General features: G+C 52.4%; 7 protein-coding genes across 7 annotated transcripts; 4 read left to right on the top strand and 3 right to left on the bottom strand.

Annotated features, from left to right (window-relative positions):
* Positions 1–175: 175 nt before the first annotated feature.
* AUEXF2481DRAFT_67137 (uncharacterized protein) lies at positions 176–3118 on the top strand (the record flags this gene model as incomplete). Its single annotated transcript, XM_013486918.1, has 2 exons — positions 176–2842; positions 2909–3118. 2 exons carry the CDS (start codon positions 176–178, stop codon positions 3116–3118), a joined length of 2877 nt encoding a protein of 958 aa, XP_013342372.1.
* Positions 3119–3610: 492 nt separating this feature from the next.
* AUEXF2481DRAFT_315279 (uncharacterized protein) lies at positions 3611–5523 on the bottom strand. Its single transcript, XM_013486978.1, has 2 exons — positions 4733–5523; positions 3611–4678 (listed from the first exon to the last, which is right to left on the bottom strand). The coding sequence occupies exons 1-2, from the start codon at positions 5096–5098 to the stop codon at positions 3890–3892; spliced, it is 1155 nt and encodes a 384-aa protein (XP_013342432.1). The 5' UTR covers positions 5099–5523; the 3' UTR covers positions 3611–3889.
* Positions 5524–5799: 276 nt separating this feature from the next.
* AUEXF2481DRAFT_6478 (uncharacterized protein) lies at positions 5800–7757 on the top strand (the record flags this gene model as incomplete). Its single annotated transcript, XM_013486779.1, has 5 exons — positions 5800–5899; positions 6170–6800; positions 6853–7303; positions 7349–7497; positions 7553–7757. The coding sequence occupies 5 exons, from the start codon at positions 5800–5802 to the stop codon at positions 7755–7757; spliced, it is 1536 nt and encodes a 511-aa protein (XP_013342233.1).
* Positions 7758–8165: 408 nt separating this feature from the next.
* On the bottom strand, positions 8166–10810 carry AUEXF2481DRAFT_6477 (uncharacterized protein; the record flags this gene model as incomplete). The annotated part of the gene is made up of 2 exons (XM_013486778.1): positions 8166–10537; positions 10603–10810. 2 exons carry the CDS (start codon positions 10808–10810, stop codon positions 8166–8168), a joined length of 2580 nt encoding a protein of 859 aa, XP_013342232.1.
* Positions 10811–11585: 775 nt separating this feature from the next.
* Positions 11586–14351, top strand: AUEXF2481DRAFT_30978 (uncharacterized protein; the record flags this gene model as incomplete). Its single annotated transcript, XM_013486841.1, has 1 exon — positions 11586–14351. The coding sequence occupies one exon, from the start codon at positions 11586–11588 to the stop codon at positions 14349–14351; it is 2766 nt and encodes a 921-aa protein (XP_013342295.1).
* A 296-nt stretch (positions 14352–14647) lies between these two features.
* AUEXF2481DRAFT_41632 (uncharacterized protein) lies at positions 14648–16725 on the bottom strand. Its single transcript, XM_013486891.1, has 4 exons — positions 16591–16725; positions 16503–16537; positions 16217–16454; positions 14648–16165 (listed from the first exon to the last, which is right to left on the bottom strand). The coding sequence occupies exons 1-4, from the start codon at positions 16677–16679 to the stop codon at positions 14860–14862; spliced, it is 1668 nt and encodes a 555-aa protein (XP_013342345.1). The 5' UTR covers positions 16680–16725; the 3' UTR covers positions 14648–14859.
* Positions 16726–17110: 385 nt separating this feature from the next.
* On the top strand, positions 17111–18518 carry AUEXF2481DRAFT_6474 (uncharacterized protein; the record flags this gene model as incomplete). Its single annotated transcript, XM_013486777.1, has 2 exons — positions 17111–17578; positions 17628–18518. The coding sequence occupies 2 exons, from the start codon at positions 17111–17113 to the stop codon at positions 18516–18518; spliced, it is 1359 nt and encodes a 452-aa protein (XP_013342231.1).
* Positions 18519–18580: the final 62 nt, after the last annotated feature.

Genomic DNA, 18580 nt, shown 5'->3' with positions numbered 1-18580 from the left:
AGGTACTGCTCTATCTCGTTTGCAGATCTCGCGACAATTCTCGACCGTCAAGCCTGGTGCGCGAATTAGCACGCCCAAACTTAGAGGAAAGTCGCAGAGACACCACATCGTCTTCCCGCCGCCCACATTTCTTCAACCACCCAAAGGCACGCTTCCACAGCCAGGTTACATCAGGATGCGCTCTTTCTTTCAATTCATTACTACGCCAACTGCCGACACACCTGGCACTACACTATTGTTGCACTTCGACAACAAGCGCTACCTGATTGGAAACATCGCCGAAGGCACTCAGCGAGCCTCAGTCGAACAGAAAGTTCGTCTCCTGAAGGTCTCCGAGGTCTTCTTGACAGGAAACACGACATGGGAAAGGACTGGCGGTTTGATCGGCATGGTCTTGACCTTGGCCGACTCCGCTTCGTGTAGTGCTCAGGCCAGCTTATTGGAAACTAAGAAGAAGATCTTGAACAAGCTGGAGCGAGATGGCGCCCAAATTGATGAGGAAAAGATTGCTGAGCAGGCTGCTCGCGAAGTCAAGGACCGAGTGCGACTCTCGGTCTTTGGAGGACCCAACCTCAACTATACTCTGGCTACTGCTCGACGTTTTGTCTTCCGCAAGGGAATGCCTGTAGATGTGCACGAATATGGTAACGATTTTGGTCAACTCTCGCCTCCTTCAACGAACCCGACATGGTCAGACGACAACATCCAAGTATGGGCGTTGCCTGTTTCTCTAGCCTCCAATGCGTCAAGTGCTTCGAGTAGCCCTCGGAAGCGAAGCTACGATGAGCTCAACGGCCGACAGTCTCCGCAATCTCGCCCCCCTCTCCGTCAACAAGACAAGGAGAAGGCCTTGATGATGTCCAAATCGGTGGTCTCGGAGATGTTCGACTCCTCATGGCGTATGGACGCGCTCGTCGAAACCCCGATTAACCAGGTGCAGCTGCCCGCTGCACTATTCGTACGCGATCCTCAGACACACAAAATCACAAAATATACTGGTCCGATGCCTGGAGGCAAACAACCTGTACCAGACATCAAAGTTCTTGTCCGGCGCCCCTGGCCTGGAGCCCTTATTGAGTCCCTTCCTCGAACAGAACCTGCAAAGGTGGCCATGTCATACATCTTCCGCAATCACATACAAAGAGGCAGATTCCAACCAAAACGGGCTGAAGCATTGGGTGTCGAAAAGGGGCCCAAATGGGCAGCTCTTGGTAAGGGCCAGAACGTTGAGAACGATAAAGGAGAAACGATCACTCCGGATATGGTATTGGAGCCTAGCAAACAAGGTGGAGGCGCGGCCATTGTTGATCTGCCCTCGCCGGAATACGTGGAAGCTCTCGTCTCGCGTCCCGAGTGGAAGTCGGCCGAGATTATGGCTGGCGTTGGTGCTTTCATATGGATGCTAGGTCCAGGTGTCGCGACACATCCACTGTTGAAGCAGTTCATGGAGGAGATGAAGCACATGAAGCATGTCGTTTCTTCCCCAGATCTCTGCCCAAACCGATTAGCCCTCGACTCTGCCGCCGGTGCCACCATCAGGCTGAGCCAAATCGACGCTCTTCGTTACAGAACCCCGGTGCACGACAACGTCCCTGCCTCAGGAGCTCTTGAGCATGCAGGCGAGCTGCAAGATATTGTCACTGTTGCTGACCGGGGACAGAAAATACAGTTGGAACCATCTCTTGAGATTCAAACCAACGAGATTACTGCCCTCCTAGATATCGAGAAGGTAAAGACAGAAATGTCAAAAGACGTCCTTGATCTCGCCCGTGTCGCCCGTGAGGACGTAGAAGCCAGCAAACAAGCTCTCGATGCCTGGGCCAACACTCTACCACAGAAAGATGTGGAAATCACCACCTTAGGCACGGGTTCTGCACTCCCTTCAAAGTATCGTAACGTATCTGCGACACTGTTGCGCATTCCTGGCTGGGGTTCCATGCTTCTCGACGCTGGCGAAAACACTTTGGGTCAGCTCAGGCGTGTTTACGCTCCTGAAGTCCTCAGCGATATTATGAGAGAGCTTCGAGTAATTTGGATCAGTCACATGCACGCCGACCATCACCTAGGCACTGTCTCTGTCATTCGAGAGTGGTACAAGACCGTTCATGGCTCGCAACCAGCACCTATCATCTCCCCAGGAGACGACTTGGATTTCGATGCGGCCTCTGCGTTCAGCAGACAAGACCGTCTTTCTGTGATCTCGGAGGTAGCGATGTTGCACTGGCTTGAAGAGTACAGTCACGTTGACGACTACGGTTACTCACGTTTGGCGCCACTGTGCATCACCCCAAACTGGCCTAACAAGAGTGTTCAGTCGACCCTCTCTTGGTTCATCCCACCTTCCTTGACTAGAGAGCACGGAGGGAATAGCTCTCTTTTGGCACGGAAGCGATCGGCCGACAACACTGCTCGTGCTCGTGTTATGCCACAAACACTTAACCTGCAGGACATACAGTGTGTCCAGGTTCAGCACTGTCACGGTGCTCGCGCGGTCTCAGTGACATTCCCCTCGGGCTTCAAAGCATCGTACTCTGGCGACTGTCGCCCGTCCAAGCCGTTCACACAGATTGGGCAGGGTAGCACGGTCTGCATCCACGAAGCCACATTCGACGACGAGCTACAAGGTGATGCCGAGGCAAAGAACCACACCACGACTAGCGAGGCCCTCAGCGTGGCACTAGGCATGGGAGCAAAGGCTTGCGTGTTGACACATTTCAGTCAGCGATACCAGAAGGTCCCAGTGCTGGAGTACACTGAGGAAGAGGATGCCATCTCCTCTCTGGAAACCACTGGAGATGAGATGGACATATCGATCAACACAGACGATGAAGCTGACGCCCCAGTGGATGATCATGTTGCAGCCCCGATCGAGGTCAAGGCTCCTACTGACGCAACCAATGTCACCAAGGCAGCAAAGCACATCAAGATCAAGTCAGGGAGCGACATGAAGGTCTGCGTCGCCTTTGACTATATGAGGGTCAAGGTTGGAGAAATTGCCCAGATGGAGAAGTACACTGACACACTCGTCGCTCTCTTCGCCGCAGAGGAGTCGGAAGAGAACAAGGTCGAAGCCCCAAAGAAGAAGGCTAAAGGTGGTAAGAGTCAGCGAAACAACTGAACTAAAAAATCATCTGTAGATTCCATACACTACATGAAGATTAGCTCATTGTACATACGTTGCACTCCAGCCAACTTGAACAACCGTCGTGCGATCGTCATAAAGTGCCAGTGACAAGTTTAAAGAGAGCATATGAGTTGATGATACAGGTCGGTCGCAGCCTCTACGTCTTGCGAGAACGAGAGACGTGCCAGAGGCCAACTTATCTCATTTGAGTTAGTGCGAGAGGTGTGACGGCGTGAGGGAAACCCTGGTGCATCTGGTAGGCGAGTCCAAGACCGCATGCATAAAAAACAAGCACTCCTTGTGTGGATTTCAGCTACAGCTCGTCCGATCATTCTGATGCCATGTTGAGCGTCCTGTGTAGCATATGATGAGGAGATCTACTGAGAGCTGCTGTTCGTGGGCTAGAATTTGCCAGATATGTAGCTGTGCCTAAGTCCAATTCGTGATGCAACGATTTCCGTCGAGACCCCTTGTCCAGCGTCAAATGTGTATAGGTAACTAGCTCTACTCATCGACGCTACGATATGCTGTGGGTGGAACAAGAAGAGATATTGACATTGCAACGACCTCCAACCAGGGCTGCCTCGACCGCGACCAGCACGCGAAGCAGCACATTGGTCTGTACTATCGACTCACACATACTGGAAGTACGACTGAGCACGAGAGATTACAAATGTGTATACAGGAAGTATAACTAGACTAGAACCCGACGAGAGACTAAGGGCCACATCTAGAACGCCTCTTCTCGAAAAGTGAGAGCACCCATTACCACCAGCAGATGAAGAGAAGACCCACTGAATAAGAAAACCAAGTATACCGCCGTCTAACATCAAGATTCGGGATCGCAAAGCTGGAAGCTGTGGAATTTGAGCCGCCTGAGTTTGACACGGAACCTGTGCTGGCCAATTCGCGGAGCTGTGCTGCTTTTGTGGAGAGGATGACTGTACTCCTTCCGCCCGGACAGAACACAACTTGGACGCCAGCTCCAGAAGGGATGATGAACGTGGAGGACTGATCGTCGTATGCGAAGCTGTAGGCATCCGGACACACGGTCTTTGCTGCTTTGGCGTAGTAGTTGGGACTGCATTGATCAGGCCTGTTGTACTTGCCAAGGCAACAGTACTGATCGGAGTTGTATTTGGCGCAAGCCGAGAAGCAAGGGTCAAATGCAGGTCTTTGAATATTGCCGTCGGGATAAGGATATACATTGTCTCCAGGGGCGGACGGGGCATTGACCTGCAGATCCCAAGGACACCACTGATTAGCATTACTTGTGGTGACTTTTGTCTCAAATGGCAGGGGATATGAAGCATTTGTGCCGAGGAAGGTTCCACTGCCGTATGGGTTGAAGCCGGATGGAGCAAGCATGGAGCCTGTGCCTTCGCAGGATGGATTGGTGAGATTTGGAGGAATGTCATCTAGCGAGGAATTGCCATGCGGAACAAGGACGATGGCCAAAGGAAGATTGTATCCGTCGACAAGAGAGATGTCGTAGTAGCTTTGACCGTCACCTGCATCAAGCGTGAATTCAGCGAGCGTCACTGGTACAGCACCCTGGTAGCTATCAGCATATATGATCCATCAACACGATAATAGTGAGAAACTTGCTGCTGCTTGACAGGGTATCACACCATTGCAGTCTCCAGTAGTGCAGGCTGGCCCGCCACCATTTGATCTGCCCTGAGCGTTGAAGCTGCAATTTGACCTGCCCCAGACACGACCTTGCCAATCTTCAGAGACCGACTGTGACACAGTCGACCCAGAAGTGAGTTCGAATCCAGTCTGTCCAGGTGCGATGCCGTGCTGTGTGGCAATGCCGGGATAGATGGTGTCTGGACAGTAGTTCGTCACGACGAGTGGAGTGTTCGCAGCGTTGTTCTGACGAGCAACAAGCTTATGCTTCATATGATGCGTTTGTAAGCTATTTGCACGCGAGACGACAGCCAAGATGGCGGCCACCACTCGCTGTCTCATGCTGGAGACGTAAGAGAGTAAACCAGGTTGAGAATAAAAGGTATCCGTTGTTGCCGAAGGTCGATTCGTGTTCCAACGACTTGTTAAATCACACAGATAGTAGTTCGAACGACAATCGTGAAAGTGGTGAGGGCGGGCAGAGGTAGGGATTGATGCTATGGAAATGCTGTCGCAAGAGGTCGGTAAAGGTATATAAATTGGCGAACAAGGGTAGAGGATGGAAGAGGATGGTGAACGAAAACATGGCGATGATAGATTGAGACTGCAGGCATGGAATCAAGGAAACGCAGGAAGGCGCGAATTGGTTTGTTGTTCGAGGCATGCGATTGGAGCGCGATTTCTCTTGCTGCTTCATATTGGCGCTGCATGACGTTGCGGCTTCAAGACCTACACCTCCATGCTACAGATCGAGCTCACTTCGATCAAGACATGTTATCCGGGCTCGAAGAAATCACGATACTTAGCGGCGACGACTCTCGCTTGTGAACTTTGAAGGCGTATTAGCCCGCGCGCGAAGGAGAGAGTGTGTGTTTGTCGCGACCTTCTCGATTGCCCCAGAGCTAGATGGGTGGGGTCCGTGCACACTAGCGGTTACAATGATATCAGTTCGAATGTCTGCTGCAGATAACACCCAACCCGAACTGTGTCCTTAGCATATCGAACATACGATGCGTGATTACGGACGCTTGACGAGGGATGCGATGGATTTCACGATTGAGAGTAGTCATGATTTGGTCGTATCTTCGCTCAACGAGCTCAGCATAGCGGTCAAGACTACGACATATCTTGATAAGTATCCTGGTTAGTCTGTCAAATACCTACTTGATACCTGCCCGCGTACTAAAACTTGATCACTGTCTGTTCCCTGATACACGCAGAGCAACAGAGAGCTGTGAGAAGGCACAGTCCTTTTCATCATCAAGACGCTCCCATGGAGAGTCGATGAAATGATAGCTCTGGGTGGAGGTCGTCAAGATCACGGGAAGCATTGTGTCTTGCAGCAGCTCCACCGGATAATGTCTAATACGCGGGGAGGTAGCATCCAATGAAGCTCTGCTAACATTCGAGAAGCAAAGGAGCATGCCCAACGAGTCGCCCAGGTTCTAAACGTCGACCACGGTCTGATTTACCTTCCTGGTACCCAAACAGTCAATTGGCCGGATAGTGATCAACCTCGCGCTTTTAGACAGCTGAGGTATTTCCTGTACCTAAGCGGATGTCAAGAACCGGATTGCTTCCTTACGTACGACATTGCTGCTGAGGAACTCATCCTGTGGCTGGCTCCTATCGATCCCCGTAAGGTTGTCTGGACTGGTAGGGGATCAACCGTTCAAGAAGCACTCGACAAGTACGATATTGACCAAGCTCGTTTCGCACTATCGCTTGAGCACTACCTCGAGCGATGGGCTTCCAATAATACAGGCCACATCTATCTTTTACACCCCGATAGAGCCCTTTCAGAGAGCTTCCCTTCCCGAACAAGTTCTAAGCATCTCCGATCCGCGATGGACGAATGCCGAGTTATTAAGGATTCGCACGAAATTGCGCTTGTGAGAAGGGCCAATCGAATCAGCGCATTAGCCCATGAAGAGGTGCTGCGAAAGCTGAGGTCGTTCAAGAACGAAGCGCAGGTGGAAGCTGAGATCTTGGACGTCTGCGTGGCCCACGGTGCCAAACACCAAGCTTACGAGATCATTGCCGGGTGAGCGCTCATATCGAGGGTTTAGAGGAAGCTCATCACTAACCTGTGCCAGATCTGGGCCGAATGCTGCGGTCCTACATTATATCAAGAATGATGAATACTTTGGAGACCGTCAGTTGATGTGTTTAGATGCTGGTGCAGAATGGGATGGATATGCTGCAGATGTCACGCGGACATTCCCACTTTCCGGCAACTGGCCGTCTCGCGAGGCGAAACAGATCTACGATCTAGTGCAACGTATGCAGACTGATTGCATGAACATGCTAGGACCAGGCAAGCGATTTGTGGATGCCCAATATCTCGCGCACCTTGTGGCAATTGAAGGCCTACTCGAGCTCGGGATCTTCCACAATGGCTCAAAGATGGACATCTATCAGGCTGGTACATCTGTTGCTTTCTTTCCACACGGCCTTGGTCATCACATGGGCTTGGAAGTTCACGACGTGGCGACAGTGCTAACGAAAAGGGTTGCTACTGCGACAGATGAGAAAGTCACATCCGAGGTAATAGCTTCACTCATAGCCATGGATTGTGCTAATTGTAAGCAGATCAACCAACATCTGCCCAGTGTGAAGAACAGAGGACAACTAGAATCGCTGTCGGCAAACATCGTTCCTGCAATATGGACGAGTGCGCTCAGCGAACTAAGCGCACCTGATCTGCAGCCTGGAATGGTTATAACTTGCGAACCCGGAATGTACGCTTCCATCACTTATGCATGCGTTAAGAAGCAGTGACTAACACAAACACAGCTACTTCAATCGTGAAGCGCTAGAGACGGTCTTTCTTCCCTCTCCAATCCATTCCAAGTTTATCAACACGGCAGTTCTGGAGCGATTCATGCCGGTAGGCGGAGTACGTATCGAGGACGATTTGCTGATCACCAAGGACGGATGGGAAAACTTGACGACAGCGGCCAAAGGAGAGGCAGCGCTAAAGATAATTCGAGGCGAGTAGTAGTGCTGTAGCAAGGCATGGTAGTTCTTCGTATCTAAGAAACTGACACCCGGAGGAGCTTACTCACAGACGCATCTAGTGATCACTATGGAGTGGTCAGGATGTGTTGCAGGTGCTTATAGTAAAAGTGCTACTTAGTACTGGCAACTTCAACCTAGTCATCATTGTGATAACTAAGCTTAGAACACTAGCTACTATGAACTGGTAATAGATACAGAGAAACGAATAGAGAAAGTAAGGAGATCAAGTGGCAGATTATAATTACAAGGGATACAGAAATACCACAAATCTGTAGCTGTAAGAACGTCTCCTTTCGTAAGTCGTGTCATAATCAATCAAACGTTCTCGTAATGGAGGTCAGGGAACGTCAAACCGAGGTGGAATATTGGCTTGGCTTTTGAGAAAGAGTCATGTTGCGCTAGCACTTTGCGTTGAGTCGTTCAGGCTGCCACTGCGCTCTGCTCCTGGCTGAGCTTCATCAAGGCCAGCAATGCCCAACCCGCTAGACTTTGGCCTAGATGAGGCTTCCAATTCGTGAACGACCTTGGGTGTGGTGGCGGTGTCTTGTAGGGCTGGTGGGCGCTCATTCCTTGCACGTGCCTTGGAGAGAGATATTGTATTCTGGCTGTAGCTTGTCGTGACTTTGCCGTTCGAAGCATCGTAGTCAATGGTGGCTTTCATGAGCGCGGCCATCCACAGTCGACCTTCTTGCCTGCTGTTCACGGCAAAATAGTGTACAGTAGGTTTGGTAAAGTTCACAGCTTTACTAAGACCCTGGCGTGGAGGCACCAGCTTAAAGATAAAGAGCCCTTGTCCGTCGGCAGTGGGTGCTGCAGTGCCTTGAGGTACCATGGGAGATGATCCGGCTCCTGTCAATGCAGCGTGCAATCCGGTCATCTTCTCATTCTCTGCCGGTAATACGCGATGTGAGGATATGTCTATAAGACCCTTCTCTTCAGTGTCGTTCTCGGAGTAGTAGTAGGATAGTCTGCGTCCACGTAGCACAAATAGGCGAGGCTTCCACGAACCTACCAGACTCGAAGACTTTTTCTTCATCCAGCCGCTGTAGTCACAGTCGGCGATCTGTTGCGCAGGCGGTTTCTTCTCGAGACCACGAGTGTACGCAGATGTTGACTTCTTGCTTTTTGCCTTCGGTCTGGCACGCGTTGAAGCAGGAGGGGGAGCAAGCGCGCCAGAGGAGCCAGTTGATACTCGAGATTGATTGTCCGACTTTTGCAAGTCAAATGAACGAGTTTCGGTGGAAGGAGTAGTGGAGCCGGTACGTGCAGGAGAAGCGAGAGGCTCATGCTTCAAGGCACTCTGCTTCTTTTCGTTCTGTGTCACGGCATCGGAGGCTATACGAAGACCGCCACCAATACGAGGCTTGGAAAAGAAGGATCGAGTATTAGAAGCCGGAGATGGCGAAGGATTCAGTGACGAAGACTCACTGTCGACCAAAGTTTGGTCTAGACGAGTGACGATAGGCGATATGGGTGGCTGATTGGAGATCAGGGAATGGGCTGCAGAATGCGGGCTGCTAACGGCGCGACTGGCAGAGGGCTTGTTGAAAGAAAAGTGACTGGAGGCGGGAGACATTATGGGAGAAGCAGGATCGCGCATTGAATCCGCGCTAGACATCCTGGGAAAGTTTCTGTACGAGGCACTGTGTCTAGCGGAGTCGGTTGCGGCACTTAAGTTCCTGGTGTGAGCCGACGTTGCCTTCTTTTGCAAGACATTGCGCTTGTTGCGTGCATCGACTTCATTTCCAGAGAAGTAGCCTCTGTCCGCATCTATAGGTGACGAGAGCGTCCCAAATCCATAGTCACCCACACCACCATCAACCTGCGAAGTGGTGATGCTAAGGTCAGTTGGCGGTTCATGAGCAATGGACAGACGGCGGGTAGTGGCAGGTGCCCCCGAAGTGGTGCCTATTGAAGACTGTCTCTGGTGCGAGTAACGATTCATACTGTCAATTGAGCCCATAGATGAGTGCCTGCGAGAGTGACCAAGATTGCGGATCGAAGCAGCTGAGGGACGTTGGGTTGTGTCTGGTCGAGTGAAGGTCATGGACGGGGTTCCCATGCTGCTAATGGGTCTGTACGGCGAGGCCGTCACGCTCTGGCTCCGTCGTCTTCCATTCTCACTCTGCGCGTCGTCGCCAGCAGCCGAATATTCTGACACGCTCCTAGGCGCGTTAGTCGAGCTTTGGCGGACTTCATCTTGAAGAGCCTTGACCTTCTGCCACGTCTTCAAACGCCGTCCCACGGAACCAAGTTCGAACTCTTTGATAAAGATGGCCGACTGCTCCATGGTCAAAAGGACTTCGCCAGATATCTCCTGTTCACGGAATGTGTCGCAGTGCGACCTTTCGACGCCGTGATCTTCGAGGTACTCGGCGACACGCACTGGTGACCACAGCATGATTTCAGCCTCGGTATGCAGCTGATTCTCCTCGTCGTCGGTTTCGTGACCGTTGATATAGGACAGACGGTTGGGTGCGTGCGAACTGTAAATGCTCTCGGTATCATGGCTGTGGATATTGGTCAAGGGGTTCTCGCGTGGAGTGCGCATATCCGTGATGTGCTCGTCGATGACACTAAGGGTTTCGTGCATGACCGAGTTGTGCTGCGATGAGCGTTGAGCCGGAAAAGGGTTGGACGACTGCGATGAGATGGACGAAGCGGCAGTTTGAGGCCTGTTGAGTTGGGAGGCATCGTTGCGACGTGCTGGGGGTTGTTGGGTGGACAGCAGAGTGCCTCTGGGGGCGGGGGTAGTGTAGACTGTTGGGAACGAGCTGGCGTGAGCGAGAGAGTTTCACGAGAGTCGAGGAGTGACGGCGACTCACCTTCAGGAAACAGGCCAGTGGCACTATTGTTCATATGGCGACCGAGGAACCAGCCATCGCCAAAATCATCGTCCCGCTCGATGAGCTCGATGCGGTCGCCCTTGGCCAGGCTGAGCTCGTCGGGGCTACGAGCAATAAAGTCATGGACGACTAGCAAGATAGAGCCAGGGGGGACCTGCAGAGGGTCCGAGGGCTGGCGAGTGGCCATCGGATGGTGCTGTGGTGTTGTGCACGCGCTGTTACTGGGGCGCGATCATCGAAGTTTTGCGACGGCGGGGCGAGGTGTCATCGAAGTGTCGAGGATATAGAGCCTGTGCGGTGGAGGACGGAGGGCGAAGTCCGAAGGGGTCCCCTTGGACGCCGTGCCGTGGTACGCTTGGTGTTGGAGGTGGTGCCGGGATGCGAGCGGTTAGAGGGTCGAGCTGAAACAAGAAACAGGAGTCCGGTGAAGGGATGGTCGGAGGAGTCGCAGTCGTTGTGTAGCAGTGGCAGCAACAGTAGCAGCAGGAATGTCGAGCGGGCGGCGAGTGCCGTGCAGCAGTCAACGACAGGCAGGTGCAGTGTGATGGCGCGAGGCGGCCGCTAGCCTTTGGGCAATAGGCTTCAAAGTTCAAGCAAGAGCGGTGCACCTTCAGACTTCAGTGGCTTGAGCCGCATCTCTCAGCCTTTGACTCTCAGGCGAGGCGTCTTGGGTCATACGAGCCTGCCTTGCCCAACCCCTGCAAATACTCTGCGTGCCTTTGCGCTGTTTTGCATCCGCCAAACGCGCTTTCCTCATCCGTCAACGCACCTATATCCCCGACCTCTGCCAACCATTGCGATTGCCGACTGCCCTGCAACTACCTTTGCTCCATCCCACGCTCAGATGGGACCCACCTATATGCGCCCGTGACATGCTCGACTCGATGGCTCAATCGCCGCCGCCTAGCGATGCTGCCCCGAGTGCACGAAACATCTTGGGCCGCCCTACCCAGTATTCCTGGATGCAGCAGTCGTCGGTCCTGTCGCAGCCTCCACTGAAAGCTTCCGGGAAACACGTCCAGCGACAGCTTGCCATTGTTACCGACACACTCGCCTACGAGTATCCCGTGCAAGTCCAGCATTCTGCCACGGCTGATGCTTCGGCCCGGCCAAACTGCCTACCCTCGCCTGCTCCCAGCGACCACCATGACAAGTCTCCGAGCCTACATGCTGTCCACCAACCGCCCCCTATGCCTAATGTCCACCAATCGCCCACCATACCCAGGATAGCCACTGCTCACCAATCACCCAGCATACCCACTGTCCGAATAAGCAAGAAGAGACATGCTTCTGCCACCTCTTCGCTCGCAAACACGCCCACCGTTCTACGTCGCTCAGTCTCATCGTCTCAACCCCCTCCTCCGCCCAACGCTGCTTTGCCCTTTGGTCCACAGTGGTCCGCCGTCTTCCAAGCAGACGAATGCACCAGACGTCTTTCAGCCTTTGCCTCAGCTCACGCCCACTTGAACGATGCTGATCTGGAGAGACTGGGCACTCTCTATGATGCCACAATCCAGAACGACTGGTACTTTATCATTCTGCTCATGCTCTTAGCCTGTCACTTTTTAAATTCCCCGTCCCTTGCCTCGCTCCGCCTTCCACAACACAGCCTGCCCATGTTTGCAAGACTTTTGGGAGAACAATGCGAGGGCAGTCGTCTAAGCCCTGAGGTCCAGCTCTTTATTAGCACCTTCCCCAAACCTTTGGACGAACTGAGCTTTTGCTTGACCGAACAGTCTTTCACCACAGCCATACGCCACATTACCGCTTGTCTTCATCAGATAACTTTGAATCTAGACCGTGTGCTTTCGCAATGCCGCCAGGCAGAGACTCTTCCGACTGTCCATGATCTCATCGAGGGTCTTGGTATACGCTCCTTGCTGTTTCAGCGTGCCACTTTTCGCTTTCTCCTGCGCAACACCTGGGGCTCAGATAGTGGTCCATTGGCCGAACTTGCGATGAGAGAATTCATGGATGAGCAGCAGAGATTCGGGGTGGAAGGTGGCCAGTCTCCTGATGTGCGTAGTCGACAGCAGAGTGTTTATCGCAACATCTTTCGTCAACACAAGTGCTCCACCACAGCTCCGCCTATTCAGCAGTCCACTGTTGCTTCGGGAATTTCGGCCCCTTACAACGCCACACCTCTACAGCCGCATCCATCACCTCGTCATTTCCAACCTCCTCGTCAGGCTCAAATGCCGGCACCGGCACCAAATGGCGCCCAGTTGCAGGCGACACAGATGAACACCCAGATGCGCATACAAATGCAAATGCAAGCGCAAATGCAGATGCGTGCCCGAGCCCAAGCCCAAGCGCAACCAGTCCAACCTCCGCAGCCTGCCTTGTTCCAAAGCCAGCCGCAGGCTGCCTCACTTCCACTTCCCACATCGGCTTATTTCCAGAACAATGGCGTTCCTTCACCAGCGCACACCGCAATGCCATATCAGGGCATCACTACATCTCGTGATCTTACCCAAATGCAAGCATTGATGATGTATTCACGTCAAATACAACCTCCACAACATCCACAACATCCACAACACCCCGGCTTGCCTTCAAGCCCCTCACTTGCAACTCAGAGATCTCGCCCGCAGCGATTCACTCAGCCGCCTCGACTGTTCTTTCCTGGACCAAACGCTTCAGTCGCCCAGCCTGCGCACCCTGATTATCGAAAATCGGCACTCCATCAGGCTCACATGCGCAGTCCTATCCTTGTCCCGAAGGATGCCTCCGTTCGTGGCACTTCAAACGATCATTACCGTTGCGTTACCGGCTTTGGGCTCCAGCCCCACAGGCTGACAACCGATCCTATTCAAGAAATCCCTTTTCATCTGACACCAGATGTCTTTGCACACCTTCTTAAGGTGAAAGTGAGCATTGATGGCGATCCCCCGTCTGGAGAATCTTACACCAACTCAATAATGCTAAGACTCAGATGCTGTGAAGTGAGTCCACTTGAGCCTCTTCCTGCTGAGAATAAATGGGCACAACTCGATGGCAGCTGGCCAATCCAGGCCTATTTTGCGGTCAATCAGAATCCGCTCGAACCGAGACGCAAGCTGCATCATGGCAAGTGTCTACCTATCGACATCACGCATCACGTCAGTATCGGCACCAACAAGCTTGTAGTGAGGATAAATCGCTTGAAGCACGACAAATCGGCCTTCAATTACGCTGTAGCTGTCGAGATCGTTGGCTTCATGACTCGCGACAGTATCAAGGAGGCATGCATGAACAGACTCGTCCCTTCCGAACAGATCCTGGCTTCAATCAACAAATCTCTGGCCAGCGATGATGATGATTGCATAATGCAATCAAACTTCACTCTACACCTGTTCGAACCTTTCTCCAATGCCAAGATTTTCGACACTCCAGTCCGCAGCAAAGATTGCTTGCATAAGCAGGCCTTCGATCTTGACGTTTTCTTGGAAACTCGACTTGAGCCCTCAACTAAATTGTCCAACGATCGTATTAGCAAAGTGGATTCCTGGAAATGCCCTATCTGCAGAGCCGACTCCAGACCTCAAAGCTTAATAGTGGATGGATTCTTGGTAGGCGTTCGTGAAAGTCTCGCAGCCAAAGCCCTGCTAAACACACGTTCCATCATCATCGAGAGTGATGGCTCTTGGTCACCCGTACAAGAGTCTCACGACGAAGAAGAGACCGAGGACGAGGCAGCTCCAGCGCCAAAGAAGAACATCGAAATCATTCTCATCGATGATGACTAGTCATCGAACTCGTCATCGAACTTGTTGTAGCCCTCGCTCAGTCCCTGCATTCCCATCGTCATGATCTTTCGTCTTTGCTTTCTAGTGCCCTAAGATACCCTGCAGCAACTTCGTTTGCTGCTCGTTTGCTTGCATTTTCATCCTCTTTAGCATTATTTCTTCTCACGAATCACGAGTTCTCATTTGCATCAGAAGCGTAACGCAGGTTGACGGCGTTTCTCCCACCGGGTATCTTTTGATAGGCCAGATAATACAAATTCTGCGATGACTACTACCTGCGTACGACCTCGTGAATGGTTGACCATGCTCATGTTCATTTTATTTTGGTACAACTAAATGTATGTTTGAACCTCTGGCCTTCTTGTCCTCGGAGGGTTGTCATTGTATGTTCAACTGACTGGCACTCTAGGGTGTGCTTGCGACTCATCGAAGGTGCAATCAGTACTGCATCGATTTGAAAGAGAGTTTGGTCAAAATTAGGATCTCAATGCCGACCGATAGCCTCTATTCAGCATTTAATTCCGCATAGATCAACCGTACGACCAGCCGTATGAACGTTCTCGCGCGCGAAATACAGTGCGGCCATTTCCTTGATAAAATCACCGTCACTGTGGCTCCATTCGTCCAAGCCCATCCTTCTCATGTCTTCACTGTGAATCGTGATCGTGCTCTCTCCTCCGTGCTCACTCTCAGCATCCGCTGCTTCTACAATCTCGGCCAATGTCTCCAAGACCATTGTGGTAAGACGATGCACGTAAGCTATCAGAGTCACTGCCACCGACTGGGCACTCAGGTCAACTCCTTCTGCTGTATCGTAAGTCGAGGAGCGTTTTCTACCACTACTCGAACTATGCTTGCTGGTGATTTGTAGAGGCAGGTCATCAAGTAGTCTTGCGTCTTGACATGCCTCGTCATCTAGTAAAGCATCCTTCTCACCGGCCGAAGCCCACCAAAGGAAAGTGGTATAAGCGATCGAAGCCCACGAAGAGGGTTCGACTAAGCCTGTTTCCCCTTCGAGTTGGACATATTGATCCAGCTCATTGAGAGCCTCCGGTTTTGATGGGTTCAGCGGGGCACTGTCGCTATCATTGTCGGCTTCTGGTGATCCATCTTCGGCATCGTGATATGCTATGGGCCTTGGATGTTGCCCTTTATCCAACTCTCGCTTGAGTGTATAGTAACGTCTCAAATCACGCTGGGTCGCTTTGACATGTTCGCCAGTGGATGTGCGAATTCGAGGCCATTGTTTAACGTCGGGCGATTGATGATTAGGCAACTCAACAAGGACATCATAAAGACTCGACTTGGTTCCTAGTATATCGTCGGTGCTGCATGCAATCCAGGACACGTGTGGCTTCGAGCTAGCGGCTAACTGAGATAGGTAGTCAATGTCGCGGATACCGACATTGAACAAGGGCCTCAAGGGGTACAGAGCCTCCTTGTGTCGTGCCGTGTCAGCTGCCAGAGGCGGAATGTTGGATAGAACGGACAAATTGTATACAAGATTGCAAGCGTCGTGGACAGGTGCAGGTGACATGATCAGTATCCTCTTCTTGAGAAGCGTGGCTCTTTGGAGAGGGAAGAGCAGCGGCCCAAACGTGTCAAGATGCCGTGCAAGGGACATGGCTGGATGATGGTGTGATAGGGTAGGGTTGCTCGGATGCAAGCCAGCAGCGTCAGACAGTGCGCGACGTTTGCGTTGGGATGAGGGCTCGCCATGGTCTGCTTCTTGGCCGTCAATGCTGGGTATACGATTCTGGTGCCAGTATTCCTCTAGTACATGAAGACTACTATCGTCATGGTCGACCAATTCGCTAGATGTGGCTCAGCGTGATGTATGGCAACAAGGCGGAATGGAGGCATACCCGACCAAGCGTCGTAGTTGCCGAGCATGCAACCAGCTGCGGCCCAGGCGTCCGTATGTCAAGGGTACAAGAACACCGACGGCGGCAAGGTGTGCATTTCTTTCCGACTCGTGTGCAGGGCGATTCGCAAAGGCGCTAATGCCGGCATATTGTTCGTGGACGAAGTAGACGAGATCGGATTCGCAATTGTGGAGGCCTGAGGGGAGCGACTTGTATTCAACCACGCCATCCAACTTGACTAGAAGAGTGAGCTTCAGGGGCGTGGTCATGACAGTCGGGGACATACCGTCTGCAATGCTGCGTTGCCATGCTATCGTATATCTAGCCCATGGTCATCAGCGAGGTTTCCCGAGGTAGCGTGGTCCACCACACACCCTACCTTGCGGTCGAAGACAACGAGGAAGAGCGCGACTATCGGCGGTAGCGCGACTTCTGGGCTCTTTGGGCTGTTTCCGCCTGCCATGACCGCTCGCAAATTGAGCCTTGTTGAGTGCGTGTGGTAATGTCTGGGGGAAGAGCAGTGCGTCCATCAATGTCCTTTCTGCATTGAGCACAAAGGGCTGAGCCGAGCATGCCGGTGGGGTCTGGTAAGAATACCCCCTTGGACGTGTGCTCCTCGGCTACCGTCGACGTACTCGAGTAGTTGTTTCAGTGCACAATGCTTTCTTGACAGACAATCGCTTGTTCCCGTCAGTCTTCACTATACAGACGCTGGTCCAGAGGTCGCTTCACTTCCGCATGCGCGCAACGAGGTGACGCCCTAAACGTGACATTCGTACGACGTCGTCGACGTACCTATATACGCATCATCAGTCATTGAAGTCGGCTTTTCCTTCTTAATCGACTGCGCAATTTCACGCGACCTATAACCAAACATATCGAGAGCATCTGAACATGGTATCGGAACCAATCAACCTCATTAGGGGTTGGCCTAGTACATCGCTGCTCCCTACCCAGCACCTGAGCAGAGCAGCCCAAGCAGCACTAGCCGACCCAACTGTCGCTTTTCCCGGCATGCTGTATGGGCCCGATGAGGGCTATGCCCCTCTGAGAGATACTCTTGGAGACTGGCTTACGGCGTTCTATCAACCAGAGCAGCCAATTGTGAGAGAGAGGATAACAATCACAGGCGGAGCATCTCAGAACTTGGGCTGTCTTCTTCAGGTCTTCACCGACCCAGTCTACACCAAAGACGTCATTTTTGCTGCACCAGCATACATGCTAGCTTTCAGGATCTTCGAAGACAATGCTTTCTCGGGCAAGATGAGAGCGGTGCCTGAAGACGACGATGGCCTGGACACTGTTCGCCTGCGCAAAGTACTAGAAGAAAGCGAGAAGTGCTGTCCCCGACACGAGGCTACCGTAAGTGACTGGTCTACGCTATCTATATCACCTTTGTTGACTCATGCAGACGTACAAACCCTCGAGACCTTACGCAAAGTACTACCGCCACGTCATCTACTGCGTACCTACCTTCTCCAACCCTTCTTCTCGCACCATGCCTTTACACCGCAGGATCGAGCTCGTAAAGCTAGCTCGGGAGTTCGATGCCTTGATTGTCTCGGACGACGTCTATGACTTCTTACAATGGCCCGCAGACTCTAGTAAGCCCTCTAGTCTCACGAAGGCTCTTTTTCCTCGTCTAGTCGATATCGACCGCTTCTTGGACGGAGGATCCGACCGGGCTGGAGCCGATGGTTTCGGTAATGCGACTAGCAGTGGAAGCTTCAGCAAGATCTGTGGACCGGGTATACGCGTTGGCTGGGCCGAGGGATCGGCCAAGTTCGCACATGGTGTTTCGCAAGCTGGCACCTCTTGCAGTGGAGGAGCCCCGTCCCAACTCACGTCCACCTACATGGACATCTTGGTCAAGGAGGGGACACTGTCCAGACACATCTTCGAGACCTTGCAACCAGCGTACGCTGCGCGTCACAAGACACTGGTCTCCGCTATCGAGGACTACCTTTGGCCCCTTGGAGTCACGCTGCCGCAGTCCAATCGGCGTGTGATGGGAGGCTACTTTTTGTGGATGACATTACCTGATACGGTCAAGGCGGTAGATTTTGCGAAGAGATGCCAGGAAGAAGCCCAAGTCATCGTTGCACCAGGAAACATCTTCGAAGTTCCTGGCGACAACAGCGTCAAGTTTGAGCATTCGATAAGATTGACCTTCAGCTGGATCGATGAGGACATCATGGTTGAAGCCGTAAAGAGGATTAGAGCTGTTCTCGAAAGCTGCCTAAACGGCGAACGTCCCGTGGAAGCTTGCAAGCAGGCCGAAACTGTACAAAATCCATATTGAGAAATACGATAGACGACTCAATCTGCTTGTTCATTATCTGGTGGCTGAGACCAACGTCACTG

Source organism: Aureobasidium subglaciale, assembly GCF_000721755.1.
Source record: "Aureobasidium subglaciale EXF-2481 unplaced genomic scaffold scaffold_15, whole genome shotgun sequence".
NCBI lineage: Eukaryota > Fungi > Ascomycota > Dothideomycetes > Dothideales > Saccotheciaceae > Aureobasidium > Aureobasidium subglaciale.
The sequence above is the reverse complement of the archived record's forward strand: the minus strand, read 5'-3'. Positions and strand labels throughout refer to the sequence as shown.

Excerpts from the sequence above, each read along its gene's own strand:
- AUEXF2481DRAFT_315279 (XM_013486978.1), bottom strand. The coding sequence starts at position 5,098 with ATGAGACAGCGAGTGGTGGCCGCCATCTTGGCTGTCGTCTCGCGTGCA. Across the intron at positions 4,679-4,732 it reads TGATACCCTGTCAAGCAGCA|GGTGCTGTACCAGTGACGCT; the intron begins GCAAGTTTCTCA and ends GATAGCTACCAG.
- AUEXF2481DRAFT_41632 (XM_013486891.1), bottom strand. The coding sequence starts at position 16,679 with ATGGCAGGCGGAAACAGCCCAAAGAGCCCAGAAGTCGCGCTACCGCCG. Across the intron at positions 16,538-16,590 it reads GTCTTCGACCGCAAGGTAGG|ATATACGATAGCATGGCAAC; the intron begins GTGTGTGGTGGA and ends ACCATGGGCTAG. Across the intron at positions 16,166-16,216 it reads CAACTACGACGCTTGGTCGG|CGAATTGGTCGACCATGACG; the intron begins GTATGCCTCCAT and ends AGCCACATCTAG.